General features: G+C 35.2%; 4 protein-coding genes across 4 annotated transcripts; all 4 read right to left on the reverse strand.

Moving 5' to 3' along the window:
• Positions 1-3023: 3023 nt before the first annotated feature.
• Positions 3024-4337, reverse strand: LOC145600294 (anthocyanidin 3-O-glucosyltransferase 5-like). The gene has a single exon (XM_081656211.1). It carries the CDS (start codon positions 3753-3755, stop codon positions 3024-3026), a length of 732 nt encoding a protein of 243 aa, XP_081512337.1. The 5' UTR covers positions 3756-4337.
• Positions 3804-4436, reverse strand: LOC145600295 (UDP-glycosyltransferase 72E1-like). The gene has a single exon (XM_081656212.1). It carries the CDS (start codon positions 4434-4436, stop codon positions 3804-3806), a length of 633 nt encoding a protein of 210 aa, XP_081512338.1.
• A 1055-nt stretch (positions 4437-5491) lies between these two features.
• On the reverse strand, positions 5492-7762 carry LOC145601934 (protein BZR1 homolog 1-like). The gene is made up of 2 exons (XM_081658024.1): positions 7281-7762; positions 5492-6811 (listed from the first exon to the last, which is right to left on the reverse strand). The coding sequence occupies exons 1-2, from the start codon at positions 7500-7502 to the stop codon at positions 6062-6064; spliced, it is 972 nt and encodes a 323-aa protein (XP_081514150.1). The 5' UTR covers positions 7503-7762; the 3' UTR covers positions 5492-6061.
• A 2388-nt stretch (positions 7763-10150) lies between these two features.
• LOC145601505 (protein ACCELERATED CELL DEATH 6-like) lies at positions 10151-16647 on the reverse strand. Its single transcript, XM_081657534.1, has 3 exons — positions 15658-16647; positions 14420-14973; positions 10151-10999 (listed from the first exon to the last, which is right to left on the reverse strand). Exons 1-3 carry the CDS (start codon positions 16427-16429, stop codon positions 10283-10285), a joined length of 2043 nt encoding a protein of 680 aa, XP_081513660.1. The 5' UTR covers positions 16430-16647; the 3' UTR covers positions 10151-10282.
• Between the last annotated feature and the right edge of the window lie 837 nt (positions 16648-17484).

Raw genomic sequence — 17484 nt, forward strand, 5'->3', positions numbered from 1 at the left:
AAGTAGTGAAGTAGTGTGAATAATGAAGAAGAGTATGTAAATGTATTATTTATAGAACAAGAATGGAGATGATCAAATGCAAGAGCTAGTTGGCAAATTGATTGAGAGTAATGGCTGGTATGTACATTTGATTAATATATGGACCCATTTGAGATGGTCAATTGGTATACTCTATTATTTTGATTTATTAAAGAAGTGACATATTTTAGTGTTAACAAATTACTTCACCCAAAAATATCTATATTAATATATATTAAGTTATTAACATATGTTACATAGTTACATATTCATTTCAATGGACTAGTAAACCCTTTTTCTTTAAAAATTTATAAGATTGATTCTTTTTTTTTTTTTTTTTTTTTTTTTTTTTCTTTCGAATAGTAAAGATTGTTTCATTAAAAAAAGTAAATAATTTATTTCATCAAAGCCACAATTTTTGCATGCATTTCAATTCGAACATTCTCATGTCCCATTTCATATTGAAATGTTTTATGGACTATGGATGGAGTACAACTTTTTTCACTGAGGAGCTACCAAAGTGAAATAAAGGACTATGAAATTGAGTTCCGTCTAATTGATCTAATGGAACCCTTATTTTGTACAACCGAGATAGGAAAAAGATGCGGGGGAACCATCTCCAATGGTGAGACTCAAATTTGAGTATTGAAATGCAAAATGAGTTGATTTTTACCTTCAATGGTGATACCAAACTCACTTCTCAATTTAGCAACTCATGTGAAGCCTAATTACCCAATGGTGAAACTCTATAAAATATACAAATGTCACTTTTAATTATGGCTCACCAAATCCATTTCTTTTTTATTATCAAATATTGTAAGATTAAAAAAAAGGTAATTTAAATAAATTACAAATATATTAGAATATTGACAAGAGGCCCATACTTTTTGTCAAATGAGACCGAAAGTTGAGTATCTAAACTTAGCAACTTTCTTTTGGAGTTGCTAAGTTTAGATACCAACTTATTGGTATACATTGCAAAAAAATACTCTATCTCTCTCTCCTAAACATACTCAGTTGAGTCTCACCATTGGAGAGGGTCTAAGGGGAAATTTATATGGACTAGTAATCCTAAATGTGTGAAGTATATACTCCCTCCGTTACTTTTTACTCGCAACAATTACTAAAAATAGCCGTTATACATTACTTGCAACAAACTATTTTCTTTCCTTTTATAGTAAGTTTTTTGTGTAATTTTACAAAATTACCCTTACTTTTGTTTTTAAACACCCTAATTAAACTACTTATTTTATCTCATTAACTTAAACTTACATTAATTAACTTCGTATAACATATTTCTCTGTTTAAGTAAAAACAAACACATAAATAATGTACTCAAGATATGCGAGATTGTTTAAAAAATGAGACTAGTAATGATTAAACTTAATTTTCAGTTTTCCTGCCTCCTCATTTAAGTCTATAAGCTAACCTTAATTCACAATTAAAATACTTTGTTGATTAATTACTTAATAATTATACTGTACTAGTTCTTTGTCCCAGCAACGCTCGGATGTTCACTAATTTTTATTTATTTATTTTTTTTTATATAAATTACTATGACTCTACGTTGTTAGTTGTTTATAATCTTTTTTAATCAGCTATCTCACTTTTCTTTATTATTATTATTATTATTATTATTATTATTATTTTGAAATAACTTTTCTTTATTATATAAAAAGTAAAGAATTTTTTCATTTATTCGAAGTAGTTGTAATTGTTCTATTTTTTGGGTTATTGCTTATGTAGATTTTTTTTAGAAGATACATTATCTTAAATTTCTTAACCAAAATAAATAAATAAATAAAATTTTTTAGAGGGAAATTTTTTAATATGAACGCGACACGTGTTTTTTAGGGATAAGACTGGTGATTACTTTAGTATATAGTATTGATTGATTGATTGATGATTGATTGATTGATTGATGATTGATAACCGTATTAGCTAAGTTTAGGATTTAATTAAAGGGTTCAAACACGTTAAAATCAAACGAAGTGAGCACATCCTTACTTTTCCTTAAAATCCATCATTACTTGATTATCAAACATTGTTAAAATTAATATGGTATTACTGTGTTTGAAAAATCAGCAGCGTATGCAACAGGGAATACCACATTCCATGAGTCTTGGTCGAAGTTTACTGCTGACTTCATCAATTGAAGGCCGTACTTGGTGGTTATTAAGTCATAATGACCATTGACTCTTTATCCATACTCCTCTTTATCCATGACAAGTGTGGAAAATTCTGTCAGAACTTACGCAAAACACGGTTTCTTTTAACTGTCTATAGCATATATGGGATTGGTTCCCTCCATCGGGTGGATTCGGGTCATTGGGTGTACTTAAAAATAAGTTTCAATGGGTTACTTGTAAACAATTTCTCTACAATTAGACTATTGGCGAATCCAGGATAAAAGTATTGGACGAACCAAAAGTACATACATTGTAGAAAACATATGTTAATGATACATGAGCTATTAACAATACACAAACTTTAAAATAAAACGGATGTTCAGTAATTACTGAACATCCGTTATAAAGTGACAATAAAATACGCAAAAGTTGCACTAAAATGCGTAAAAGTTACCTTGATATATATGAGTTATTTATGCTTCATTGATAAATTTGACAAAAGTGACACTAAATTTTACAAAAGTGACACTAAATCTGACAAAAATGTACCCGATGTACAATAAATTACTGAAAACCGGGTGTATACAAAAGTTTTCCCTAATCATATAGGTATGTCTGTATAATGTAATCTAGTAAACGGCAATGTTATAGTTAATAATTCTATATTCCCATGTATATTACTTCGTATTAGTTTGTTGTTTAATGGTTGCAATTTATACTATATTACCCTATTTTGATACGAAAAGCTAAAATTTTTGAACTTCCCATTCTATATTATTATTTTTTGCTGCCTTGATTAATCGATAATAGACACTATATAAGTCATTTAGCCTTCTTAAGTACTACACTTGACATCACATTCACATAGCAATGTTTTCATATCACAAATTTCTCAACTACCTTAGACAATGCAATGTAGGAAGTACCACCCTCATTTAAGGCCTCTTTTGCACTTGCTTTAAACTTATTAACCCTTGTTCTTATGCCTATCCCTTCTTCGTCCACCATCACCCTTTGCACCATCTTCGCAATCTCATCTCTTTTCACCAGCTCCTTGCTAGGATCCACCTGCGGCCCAATCGCGATCCCAAATTCTCTTGTCAACAAAATATCATTCAAATGCTGCTCCGCATACAAAGGCCAAGTGATTATAGGCACCCCATTCACAATACTCTCTTGTGTCGAGTTCCACCCACAATGACTAACAAATGCACCTATTGATCCATGGGTCAGGATCTCCTCTTGAGGTGCCCACATTGGCACCACGAAACCCACATCGCGAGTACGACTCAAAAACCCATCTGGTAGGTACTTGAAGGGCTCGTCCTCACCACCATGTTTGGACTTAAACAGAGAACCACTGCTATCATTTTCTGTAGGAGGTCGAACCACCCAAATGAATCGCTGCTCGCTCAACTCCAAACCCCAGGCTAATTCAATAGTCTGTTGTGCTGATAACGTTCCGCCACTCCCAAATGAAACATAAACAACGGACTCCTTTGGTTGATGGTCTAGCCAATTCATTAACTCGGGTTTTGAACCTGTTGGTTCACCTGCTCGAACCAACGGTCCTATTGGATGAACTGGGGTTCTAGAAATATGCTTCATGAACCTTTCTTCCTTATATAAATCAAGTGTCTTGGCCTCGAGATCCTCTCAAGTGTTCACCAAAATGCCATCGACGGCTGCCATGTGGGATGCCATACGGACTAATTCCTTGATGGTCTGATCCGCGAGGGAAAAGATGAGTTTAAATAGATCATCATCCATGATCGGTTCACTCCCAGGAGCATAGATTGGTTCATCCCGGTTCGCCTCTTTCTTCACGTACGGAAGATAAAAATTGTAGTACAAGCACCTCGCATTAGTAGCAATAAACACGTACTTCAACATGTTGAACTCCTGTGCGATTGCTTCAATTGCCTCGGTACTAAAATAGTCGACAATCAAGGCTACGGGTTTGTTAGCCATGCCATTGATTGAGGACCGTATGGCAGGGAAGGTACTCCTAACCATTGCCATCATGCGAGTGACAACAGATACATCTGATGGAATGTCTAGTTTTTCACTAGGGAGGATGACAGTGTTGATGAGCTCAGGCCACAAGGAAGTGGCAGAGCGGAGCAGCTCATATTGCAACGGATTGTCCTCAGGATTGACGACGGCAAACACAGTGATGGTGACGCCATGTTTGGCAGACAGGCACTTGGCCAGCTCCACTACAGGGATCAAATGGCCAAAGCCCGGGCTAGCGAGGAGAGCAACGTGAACTTTTGATGGGATGACCATGGTGGTAGAAGATGAACAAAGTAAAAATATGATAGTTTTGGTGGTGGTAGAAAATGAAATGGGCAAAGTGTGATGAATAGTTTTGGTAGTCCTCTATATATACATACAGTAGTTACTACTTGCTATCCATTTTCTATCCATTTCAAAAGGCTTAACAAAATACAATTACAATTTTTTTTGTAATAAAAAAAAATCCTAACAAAATAGTGAGATGATATTTATTTCCACAAATACTAATGAAATCCGAAGCGATTTGGTAAAAATCAGCAGAAATATGGACATCTATGATTTCCAAAATCTTCATTTATAGACATGATCTTCAAATAATAATGAAAATTTTAAGCGTATTTGGTAATATATAGCTGACACATTGGGCCTATTGGCAAGGATCATAATGGCCTCTCTAAGAATGAGATATGCAATTTAGATTATTTTCAGAATTTCAGCCATTTTGGTCAGTATCAAGTCAATATACATAATGTTTCCCCTCCCAAATTTTGAATAAAAAAACAAGGAAAAATAAAATCATTATACAATGAATAATTATCACTCCATAAACTCCAAAAACCAAAAATTGAAAACTAATTACGATTACAAAATAGGTGATTAATTACGTGACGTTCCCTATTGGAAAATGTTACGAGTAATTAGTAAGTTAAAATTACAAATTTCATATAAATAAAACAAAGGGCAGCAAAATATTTCAGGATTTGTCCACCAGTAGTAATGAAATGAGAATTCAGCTGGGTAATCAAATTTATAAACAGAGCTATCAATGAGAAAAACACAGATGAATCAAATTCTACAGCAAATCCTATATATCTGATTACACTGCAGCAATGATCTATAACTCAAGATTATCATCAACAAAGTTCCCCAAACCATGAATATAGCGTAAGATACAGCAATCAAATCTCTGAAACATTGCAATAATCATCATTCTAATGGTCTATAACTCAAGATTATCATCAACAAAGTTCCCCAAACCATGAATATAGCTTAAGATACAGCAATCCAAGCTCTGAAACATTGCAATAATCATCACTCAAATTCACTTCAAGAAGAAATTTTTAACAGTTAAATGGATAATTCATCATCACCGAAATTGGATGCTGCTATTACAAAGAAAATAATACATTTTAATTTCCGGGGGGCTGCTTAGTTTTACTACACTAGTCACCACTATATTATGTCTGAATTACTCTCGGACATGTCACATAAATCAAAAGTTCTACATTTCTAAGCCTCTAAAGCACCTAGTTCAACACTCGAAAGTCACAACTTACAAATAAAACCTGATATTAACAACCATTTATGCTCAAGAAAACTCGAAAAACAAACACAGAGGTCGCGGCATTGACATGGCCTGCCTTTCCAACTTGCTAGAGGTTTTTGTTTCATGTTATAATAAATCATAAATATGCTTACCCAGCTTTCAAATAATCCCATCCAAAGTCTGCTGCTCTACCATGATATTGCGATTTCAGGCCTCCGAAATGGCTCCCATTCTATAGGAAACCTGTACAGTTGAGTTTTTACTGGAGAAGTGGAGATGCCAATTTCAGAAAGTACCAGCAGCTTCCATTCGATTGGCAGAGGCAGACATGAGAATTGCAGGAGTACCTTCAGCATTTGGCCTTGGCACTACCAAGCGTGAGCTCCAAATCATCCGTGCTCACTTCATGTATTCTCTCACCTTCCCAAGCCATAACAGCAGCACCATTTCCAAACTCAAATTCCGGGCCACGTCTGCTCTCCATAGCACCTCCCCATCCTAGGGCCATAGTCCCATTGAGTATCTCCTGCATCGAACTTCTCTGTGCAACAGCTTGTTTCACAAGGTTAAATGTAGGAGAGGATGGAGTACTTAAGGTCGGCCCTGTCTGGAAGCTCACCCATCTACCAGAATCAACAGTCGAGGCATCAGACTCGTCACATTCTGGTATAGTAGGTGGGGTGGTGTTGTTGCGGCGTGTAGGGCTAGATGGGGCTGACACAGCAAAAAATGAGTTACGAGCAGCAGATTGTTGAGAGCCAGAACCATTTGAATTCGACATGGACTCAAACTCAGCTTTACGCTTTGAGCCCCTAGAAGTCGGGGAAGACAACGGGGGAGTTACAGGGGCACTGTTTGATATCCGAATGGGCGGGAGATTTGTAGGAATAGATGCCAGATTACGAAGGAAAGGTAACAAATAATTCGACGGATTTGAATCATATCGCGAAGGGCTTGGGAACGAAGAAGATGTAGGACTGGCATGATATGAAGGTATAGGACTAGGGTATGCTGATGATTGTGGACTCTGTTGAAGGGAAGAACACGCACTAATGTTCGCCGACGTCCCCGCCATATCCATTGGTGGTGGGTTGCATCCCTGTAATTGCAATTACATTAGCACACACAGTAATTGCAGCACATAACTAGCTCCATCAATATCACATTACTTTGCCACAGTCATTCATTTCACAAAATGCCACAAACCAAACAATTCAATGGTCAAATTTCGCTTTCCACATACAAAATTGAATCAAACAATACCCAGAAAACATTGAATCATGAATCAAACATCTAATTCTTCATACCAATTTCATTAAAAAAAAAAATCTGGGTCAAAGCTAAAAAGATCTGAATCTAACAAAAAGGCACAAATCTGGGCATTTCGTCAACTTCAAAGCAACAACAAAAAAAAACCCAAATCAATCCGAATCAAATCAAGCAACAAATCAATCCCAATTTAGGGTTCTTAAAATCACCCCGATTCACCATTTCCCCCAATCAAAAAACAACCAAAATCAATCAAACAGCAACCAAAATCAGATCTAAAAAGAGAAAAGAGAATAGACCTTGCGATAAGTAGTACCATCTTCTTCAACAATCCAACCAGCTTCTCTACAAAGAGCTTTCAAAACCTCATTATTATCACAATGTTTCGGCAACTTATAATTCCCTTGAGCACGAAGACCAGTAAAGATCTTAGCAGCAATAGCTCGTCTTCTTCTTTCTCTTTTCTTATTATTTTCTCTCTCCTTCCAAGTGGGTAATCTTCCAGAAGCTCCTCCACCCATATTTTCTCTCTCCTCGCCGTTGGCGCCGCCGCCGCCAAGCTCCCGTTGTTTCGCAATCTTGTTGTTGGAGTTTCTCTCTCTAGATTTGATCTGGGTTTCTCTCTCTAGAAGCGTGTGGATTGTGGGAGTGAAGAAGAAGAAGATGATGAAGAAGTAGAAATGGAGGAGGAGAGAGAAAATGGTTTGGATTGTAGTATAAGGTTGAGGCAGTTAGGCAACCGTGACAGCCTGCTCACGACTTCACGAGGAGATTGCCTCTTCTTCTTTTTTATTTATTTATTTATTTTTATTTTTATTTGGGGAATTTATTTATTTTTGGTGAATATTTATTAATTTTAATATTGTTGGAAATATGGAATGATTACTTTTTGTGAATTTTATAATATTATTACTTGAAATCAGACTGTGTGACTCGTGGTCCGTGGGTTAAATATCAAAGATTCGCTTTTTTTTGCCCACAATTCATGGGGTTGGGTTATTACGTAGTATAATGTTTTTGTTTTCTAATTATTTTAGAGAGTAATTTGCTAATTAAGTTAAGATTGAAAAAAGTTAAGCAACATCTAATGGATAAAGAATTTGGATCGATTGAAAAAGAAGACACGAGAAAATAGTCTAAATATTAAGTCACAAAAAACTCACGAGCTAACATATATTTCGTAATGTGTATGGTAGTCTGGTAGATTTAGCTCTTAACCTCAAAAATGAGTTAGGACATGTTATTTTCAGTTCAATTCTTAATTTTTCTTTTCTCATAAAATATTCATTTCACATCAGTTCAGCTCAATTCAATCAATCAGAACTAACCCTTAGTTAGCTCGTTTGAAGACAATGATGCCATGAGTTTTATGCTTATAAGTTCTAAACCTTATAATAAAATTTGAGATTTTAGTTACAACTCTTTGTTTCTGTACACAAATATATTAATTATGTATCCGTGTGTATATGTGTCCTCGGGAAAGAAAATATTTAAGTGTTACCTAAAAAAATTCCAAAATTTCGCTGGATAAAGTGGTAGACCCCCAATGATACTTTTGAGGAAAAAAATCTTCTGACTAGACAAACAGTACAAGTGGCGTCATGGAGCAAGATGGAGAGTGATCTTTGTTTAAATGGGTTTCAATTTCATTTGATTCAATTAGTTTTATTTGATGCATTTGACTTTTATTTGATTCAATTATCTTTTTAAAATGAATGCTAGCTAAATTTTCATTTGATGGAGAAAGATTGAGAGTGATTAAGTGGGGAAGAATAACAATGAATAGATCATAAGATGAGTTACCATTATACATCCCTCTAATTTCATTATTTTATAAACATGATCTAAAAATTATGATATATGACTATAAATTAAGATGGTCATGATACTTAAAAGGTTCGGATATGAATCAGCCCTGCCATATCTATCGAAGATAAGACGGACACAAATTATATAAGGAATATTTGGGTGGGTGAATGTGGTCATGTGGACGACCCCAGTATAAAAATACTGAGTATCTGTATGTAAGTTGGTATATAAATCGAAATGGAGCTATAAAGAATACGGGTAAACGTGATGGTCAATCGTGAGGAGCTGACCACAAATGGCCAAGTAGTCATGGAGAGGCACGTGCGGTAACAGGTTCACAACTAAGATGGGTGGGTCATTAGGGGACCGCCGACCGGACACTTGGCTAATTTTGCGTTGTCCAGAACTTGCCAAGTTACTACCTAATTACCTATTGCTATTGCCAAATATTCCACGCACGTGGATTCCTTTTCCATTTATTTTTTTTGTTTGGTCTCACCTTTTATTAATTTCTTCATTATCCTTTCCCTTCTTCTATGGACTCTAAATTAAATACTCCATACTTACAAAATTATTTTATTTAATTAAATAATTTCATACATGTTCCTTTCGTTCTTAGATATTTTGTGTTCTTAAAATATCGCTTTATTTTTTGTTAGGCTATGTTTTTTTCACTTTATTTTTTGTTTTTATTAAAATGATTTTTACTGTTTTGTAATTGTATTGTTTTTTTTCAAAAATTGTTAATCAACTGATTAAAAATTATTTCACTGAACTAAACTTATTTTTACTTAATATTATTAATTTAAGGTGGAGAGAAGAAGATCTACATGGTAATATGGTATGTATAATCTTTCTTATTTTCTTTACTTTATTTCTATATGTTCCTTTCAAACTCATACGTCAATACGTCATAACTAAAATCTACAAAGCAAACACTCCTAAGAAATTGATGGGATATATAATACATTAAATCGTTCTTCACGGCTCTATGATCCACATGGCCACGTTGACAAAGTTGCGAACAAGATGCAATAAAAAGTTATTGAACCTCATTACTTTATAAAGTAGATCAGTAGATGGCCCAAATTGACATTAAGCTTATTAACAGTGCACTATTAAGTGGCTAAGAGCCCATATTATGACCGGGCCCATAGTTTCATTTTCAAACAATTGTTATTGTAAGACTGAGAACCCATATCAAGAACCCAATGAGTTATTTTAAGTTTGTACTAACTAGAGAACATTAATTAGCAATACTTTAATCACAAACCTTTAAATAAAACGGAACATCCGTTATAAAGTGACAATAAAATGCGTAAAAGTTACACTAAAACGCAAAAAAGTTACTCAACATATATAAGAGTTATTTATGCTTCATTGATAAATTTGACAAAAGTGCACCCAATGTACAGTAAATTACTGAAAACCGGGTGTATAGAAAAGTTTTCCTACTTTAATTTACATCTCTTAAAATCTACTGAGAAAATAATCAATAATGCTTTCCACTCTTATCCTCCTCACAAGCTAACAACATGAGTGTGAAGGGAACATGAAAAACATTACGTAAGATCTTATTCCTAATACAAGACCTTGGCGAATAGAGAGGAATAAAGAAAACCAATAATGCACCTAAGAACATCCCTCCCATGACTAATACCACAAGGCCTAGCCAAAAAACTACACTATACAACACCACATACAAACCCGCCATGAAAGCCACCGACATCATAGCTAGGGAAGTCCCGAGCAAGGGTACCGCAAAGTCAAGTGATAGCAACACGAGCCTAAGTTCATCGAGCTGAGCCCAAATGAGGGTGACCATAGTGAGGATGGAGGTATACATCGCGATGGTGTTAGTGATCACAAAAACTTGGAAGGCACACTTGTGGGCAAGGGTAGCCATCCCTACCTTGGGATTGTTGTTGTTATAACCACCCGGGACGGTGAAGCCGGACGCAAAGGTCACGGTGGCTGCTAGGGTAGCTACCAATAGAAGTGTGTTGATTCTTTCCTTGAACTTGTGTTTACGTTTCCTTAAGGGATGATTTCTTATTGGATTTCCTTGTGGGTCAAGGAACATGTTAACGATTTGGGTATTAAAAGAGTTATTCCTAGCCATGTCTTGCCCTAGTATGTGTATGTTTACTTTGTGTAGTTGTGGAGCTCTTGGGACACCGGCATTTCTCAAGGATAACCAAGTCAACCGCTGCAAAATTGTAAAGTGGATGAAAATATTATAAGAATAAATAACTTAGGTACATGCACTACTATGGGAAGAAAAAGACTATTCTAAGGATATGATGAAAATAACTACTAAAAGAAATAGCAATATATATTATGGTTTTGGTTGAATAGGAATTGAAAAAGACTATGGAAAACTAAAGTTAAGAACTAGACAATAACTTGAGAATGTGATGAGACTATGTTGATAGGGTTAGTTGTATACATACTCTGTTAATTTGATCTATTTGACTCGATCCAAAAATCAGGTTATTTGATTCAAAATTAAAGATTTTAATTGGTTTTAGATATTTGGGATTGAAAATACGAAGTATATTTCTTTCCAGGTTATTGAATGCGGATTATGTTTATCATGAAGAATTTATGATACATTTGTAAGCTCAAATATTTGACAATTGCGGGTATTTTTCTATTAGTCCGATTATAGTACTTTATTCCGATATAAAATTTTGGTTATTTAAAAATTAGATTAGAATGCATTTAATATCCGAAATTGCGAGAGTGAAAGATAGTTTAAGTGGTTAGAGCACATCCTTCCTGGTTCTAAGAGATCCTATGATCGATTCTCATCAATCGCCCCTTGACTCTCTAACACCAAAAAAAAAAAAAAATCCGAAATTGCACAACCATATATGTTCAACTTTATATGATAGTGATCGTGCACGAATAATTGAATGCTACGTGACCAATCACACTCAAGAATTGAATATGACAACAAGTGTCAACAACCAAAGATTTAAACATATCTAGTCTTAGGTTCAATTGGGCTCACTCAATTTAGTTAATTAATTTACAGTTAAATAAACTTTTACTCATTCAAAACAATAGGAAAGTAAACCACCAGTAATATTATACTTCACCAGTTCACCACTGTCTTTTTAATAGCAAATTTTTAACTTTTCTACTACTCACAAAATAATTTAATCCTTCAAGTTCTTTTATTTGCCCCATGAAGGCATGAAGAAGGTTGGATCACGGTATTTATAAAAAAAATCTTGCATTGTAAGGTGGATTACTTAATTAGCATCTTAAATAATTGCGCATTAATTTTTAAATTGTCACACTTACATTATAAAAATCTAGCAATAGAAAGTTTGCACTATAAAATCTAACGAAACCTTGGTTTATCTCTAACGGGTGAACAACAGCACATGCATCATCATGTTAATGCTCTATTTAGTAATGTCATAATGTGGAACTTTAATTTGTGCCGCCTTTCTTTTCAATAATTTTTACTAGACTTACTAGCTAAAGCAATGTTTTTGATTAGATAAGAATAAGCTAAAGACAAATTGACTAGTAAACGAAGACTTCAAAATCTAGGTTCAAGACAGATTTAATTATTACTTGAATTGGGAGTTGGGACCATTGAACTTAATTGGGTCTTGGTACCGTACCTAAAGAGATTCAATTTAAGTTTGACGTGGTTTGGTAGAGGGAAATAATCGGTCGTTGGACGATCACCCTAAAACCAAACAATATTTCTACCTAAACCAACCTAAGACAAGTCTAGGGTAAGTAGAGGATCGTATCCACAGGGAATGGGTAAGTACACCGAGAGTATGAAACGGTTGCAATCTAGTTCGGTCACAAATTGGGGGTTTTGATTAGATAACTACTATGGAGACAAACACTAGGGGGGAATAGGGATCGACTCCAACCAAACCAACGGATCAAATCAATAGGCAAGCACGAACACAAATTGGGTGATAGAGGGGGCACTCAATGTTACCTTCTTTCGAAGCCACAACACTAAGCATTCCTAAGCCAAACTCAACTAACAAGATAGGCCAACCAAGTCTTAACAATGAGAAGTAGACTACTAACTCGGGTTTGTCTTTCGATCGGTCCAAGAAAGCATTAAAGCACAAGCAATTGAGATTTCTCACCTAATTGTTGCAACTAAGACTACTACATCATTCAAACAAGGAACCATAATCAAGAGGAGATTAGCATAACCATAATAAGAAAAGGCTCACAACTAGACTTCATCTCTCAATGCAAGCATAGAAGTGAATACATGAGCAATAAGTGGCCATCCAATTACACATGCAATTAACCATCTCTTTAACAATCAATCATCAATCCAAAATGAACATGCAAGCACAAACATCAATCAACCCATGGCTTGGTTGGGTCTTCACCCAACCCCTAGCTAATTAACTACTCACTAAACATGGTGAGGGACATCAAAACAACAAGTTCTAATCCAAGCATTAAGTTAATAAGTTAAGAGGAGTAGTAGGAATAAGGTAGATTGGACATGCAACAACAATTAACCAAGATTAAGAGAGAAATTAACAATTCAAAGTAAATAAAAACTGAAATTAAAGAGTAAGGGATAGAGGAAAGAGATTACTAATGAAGCTTCAAGGTTGAGAAAATGTTGAAAGGAAGAATACAAACTTCAATTAATCTACTTCAATGATAGAGTTTGAGAGAAACTAAGCTAATTAATAAGAGTTTAGAGAGTTAAGGGCCTAAGAAGACTAAAGGGAAGAAGGTGATCTTCTCCAAGGAAGAAGATGCAGAAAACTGAAGCCAAGGGTCGTATTTATACACCCCGAAATAACATTGTAAAATCCGCCCAAAAAGTCGGGTCTGCATGTAGGAGCGCCCTCTCCTGGATAGAGGAGCGCCCGCTCCTCAGGCTGGAGCGCCCTCTCCTGGATCTTGCGCGCCCTCTCCTCCTGCAGCAATTTGAGGCAGTTTGTAGGAAAACAGGGAGGAGCGCCCGCTCCTATATAGGTGCACGCCCGCTCCTAAAAGTGCAGGGGAGGCAGGATGTGGCAGTTCAGGCAGGAGCGCCCGCTCCTAACAGGCTGCACGCCCTCTCCTCTTGTGCTTTGCTTCCAATATAGTTCTTCATGTTCATGCTATGTGACCAATTTCTCCTTGCATCTACAAACACGAACACACACATAAAAAGGAACGGGGAAGCCAAAAGTTGTAATCATACACAAAAAGGAGTCGGAAAGGGGGATAAAGAGGGGAAAATGACAACAAAATTGTGCTAAAAATACCATGATAAGTGGACAAATAAAACACTTATCATGGTTTCATCCCAAAATTAATTAGGGTGAAGGAAAAGTTTAATTCATGAAATTTATACTATCTCTTTTCAATGTTATTTGCAACTTTTAAATATTTTATATCTCGTCACAAACTTTACTATGCAGTTGCAAATAATATGAAACGGAAGTAGTATTTTCGTTAATTAAGTCCAAAACTTGAGACAAATTATTCACAAGAAAGTTACATCGTATATACAAAACAAGCAAAATAGACCATATCCTAATGCTCAATTAGAAGGTTAAAATGGAAATGATCACCCATATACTAATCTAGAAAATGCATATAATTAATGCTTATATGCAATACGTACCTCTTCAAACGAAGGAATATGATCTCCGATTAGTCCAATATCCTCGGCAATGTCAAGGGCAGTGCATCCCTCCTTATTTTGAGCAGATAAATTGACCCTATCATCCCAAGTAAATTCATAAACCACCTTAGGATGTCTCCACTTTGAAGCCAAATGCAAGGGAGTGTTGCCTTCTCCATCTTTCATGTTGATCATCATCCCAAGCTCCGGCTGTCCTAAGATAAACTTGACAACCCTGGCTTTCCCATTCGCGGCAGCCTCATGAAGGATGTTCCGGCCATTTTTGGTTAGCATAAACCTCGTGTTATCGTGCAAACAGGATATAAAAAGCTTGACTATAGCAACGTTGCCTCCGCTGCAAGCCCAATGAATTGGATAGTAGCCATTTTCGTCGATTTTGTAGGCTTGGTTTTGAGACGCCGGATCATTGAGTATGCACTTAACCCCGTCTAGGAAGTCTGTATAAGCAGCGTATGACAATGGTGTTTTTCCTTGTTCATCTGTCTTGTACATGACCATATCGTTGTAATTTTGATACATCATATTGAAGACATCTGCTCAATTTTTCAGTAGAAATAACAAGTTAATTATTAGGTAATTCATGTAATTACTCCGGAATTCATAAAATGTTGTTACTATAATATTGGCTAAAATGTTAAAGGATCATACGGTCATACCTAATAGCTAAAATTGGTAAAATTCATCAATATTTCTAAGTTCTAATGCCCATAAATTGCAATAGCCGTTACATGTAAAATACTTAGCTTGAAAGTACTAATTAGACAAATGATTTATCCTGATTCTAGATTTCAATTTATAATTGTATAGGAGCAATTAAAATACTAATAATTTAGTATGACTCAAACTCAAACTAGACCCAACTTAGGGCCTGTTCACATTTTATTTAATTTCAGTTCAGTTCAGTTTAGCTCCAATCAATTCAGTTCAGTTCAGCTCCAATCAGTTCAGTTCAGTTCAGCTCTTAATTTCCCTCTCACATAAAATATTCATTTCAGCTCAATTCAGTTCAGTTCAGTTCCAATCAGTTCAGTTCAGTTCAGCTTAGTTCAGTAAATATGAACAGGCCCTTAGTCACCGAAATTGACACCTTTTATTACACCAACTTATCGTGACTTGTGACTTTGTGAGACATCAAATGTTACCTAAAAATCTATAAAAAGAATCACCCTATAAACAGAAAGTAAAAAACATAAAAATAGAATTGTTTTTTGTGGTACCTTTCTGTTTTGCAAGAATAACAGCATGAACAACTGATTTTGCCGAAGATGCTAATAATTGGTCCTCAGACTCTGAAGTAACAAAATCTTCAGAAAGCATGAGTTTAACAAGATCCCAAAACTCGGCTTTGATAGCCAAATAAAGGGGAGAAAATCCCTGAACATTTAGCTTATAGAACGTGTTTGGCCATTTTGCAAACAAATACTTAGCCATATCCTTTTGTTGATTCTCTAACGCTATATGTAAAGCAGTATTTCCATCTTCGTTTGGTCTCTTCAACAAATCAATTAAGTCGGCATGATTAACCCAAAACAGTAGACTCTTAGCAGCCTCAAGCTGGCACGAACGTGCAGCAACGTGGATAGGTAGATCACCTTTATTGTTTCGAAGGTAAAGAAGTTGCGGACTTTGTTGAATGATGGTGGTTATGTTAGTTAGGCCTATACTTGCTGCTATATGAAGGATGGTACTGTTGTCTGACTCTAAGACTAGACTCGAGTAGTCAAAACCCTGGTCGAATTCGCTGTACAAGAGATCGATTTGGTTATTAATGAGCATTGAGTAGTGACCGGCATCAATAGGGGTCGTAGAGGACTTGGGTAGTGAATCTGATGATAGTGTATTGGTAAGTACGGAAGGTGAAATTGATGATGACCGCGACGACATCGATGAGTCGATTTCAGGAGTGCTGTTACTACGGCTTGGGTGGGTTTGGGTGTGGTGGTGAAAATTGGTGGGATGAATTTGTTGGGGTTGTAATTGAGCATCCATGAGTGAGGTGAGCTAGTGGTAGAATGAAGGGTAGAGCACTTGAGCTAATACAATACAAGTACTAGCTTAGTTAGTGTATTATTGGATAGTGATAGTTGGGTCCTTTTTAGCGGGGTTCGTTGTTGGTTTCGTAGAGTAGAAGATGTTAAAGCCGACAATAAAGTTTGGTGGGTGCGATTTTAATATAAAAAGACCTTGTTATGTAATAATTGAGGAGGAAAGAAACTAAGAAGATGTATCATAAATTCATAATTCATAATGTATTCATGTATATGTAGGCATTGTAGCATCCCCTTAGCTTATTTGGGGACAATTCTTCTTTTATTTTCTTAAAACTTAACTTATTAGCTAGCTGCTTAGCTTGTTACAACTTGTAAGTTTTGAAGAATGAATCGACTAATTGAAAATAATTGTATTTGAAATTATTTAATTATTGACAAACATGACTAGAAGAAATCTATAAACAAAATTAATAGATCAGAGAAGTATACATTAGGAAAAGTATATGCTAACAATTAAGAATGCAAGAATGAAATGCACAAAAGTAACGTAATTAACTAATAATCCACGGTTAAAGACAATTCTAGCTAGATAGCAAATACTTGATTGATTTTCAGTGATCACTTGAATTGAAGTAGCAAATTGCGACATATGAATGCTAATGGTGTATTATTATTGTATATTACTATTAATAGTTTTGATTGACTTGTCTTCATATTTGTTGATAAGGTTAACTTGCTTCTCATTGGCTATTCTGGGTTTCTAGCTAGTCCTTAGCTCCAAAAGGATATATACGGATTAGAGCAAGTTTAGACTTGGAGTGACATCATCATTTTGAGTCTTAAGATTTATACTTAAGATTTTTCCCATTTTTCTTCAAAAATCTCAATCAAGTCTCAAGTTGAGTCTTGAATTTTCAAGACTCAACTTAAGACTTGAGATTGGGACCCACTTCACTTTTATTTTTATCATCTTTTGTTTTTTTCTTTTCTTTTTACACTTTTCTACATATAATTTAATATGTCAAATATTTAAGTCTTAGGGCTAAAGTGATA

This window comes from Chenopodium album, chromosome 21 (assembly GCF_948465745.1).
Source record: "Chenopodium album chromosome 21, dcCheAlbu1.1, whole genome shotgun sequence".
NCBI classification, from domain to species: Eukaryota; Viridiplantae; Streptophyta; class Magnoliopsida; order Caryophyllales; family Amaranthaceae; genus Chenopodium; species Chenopodium album.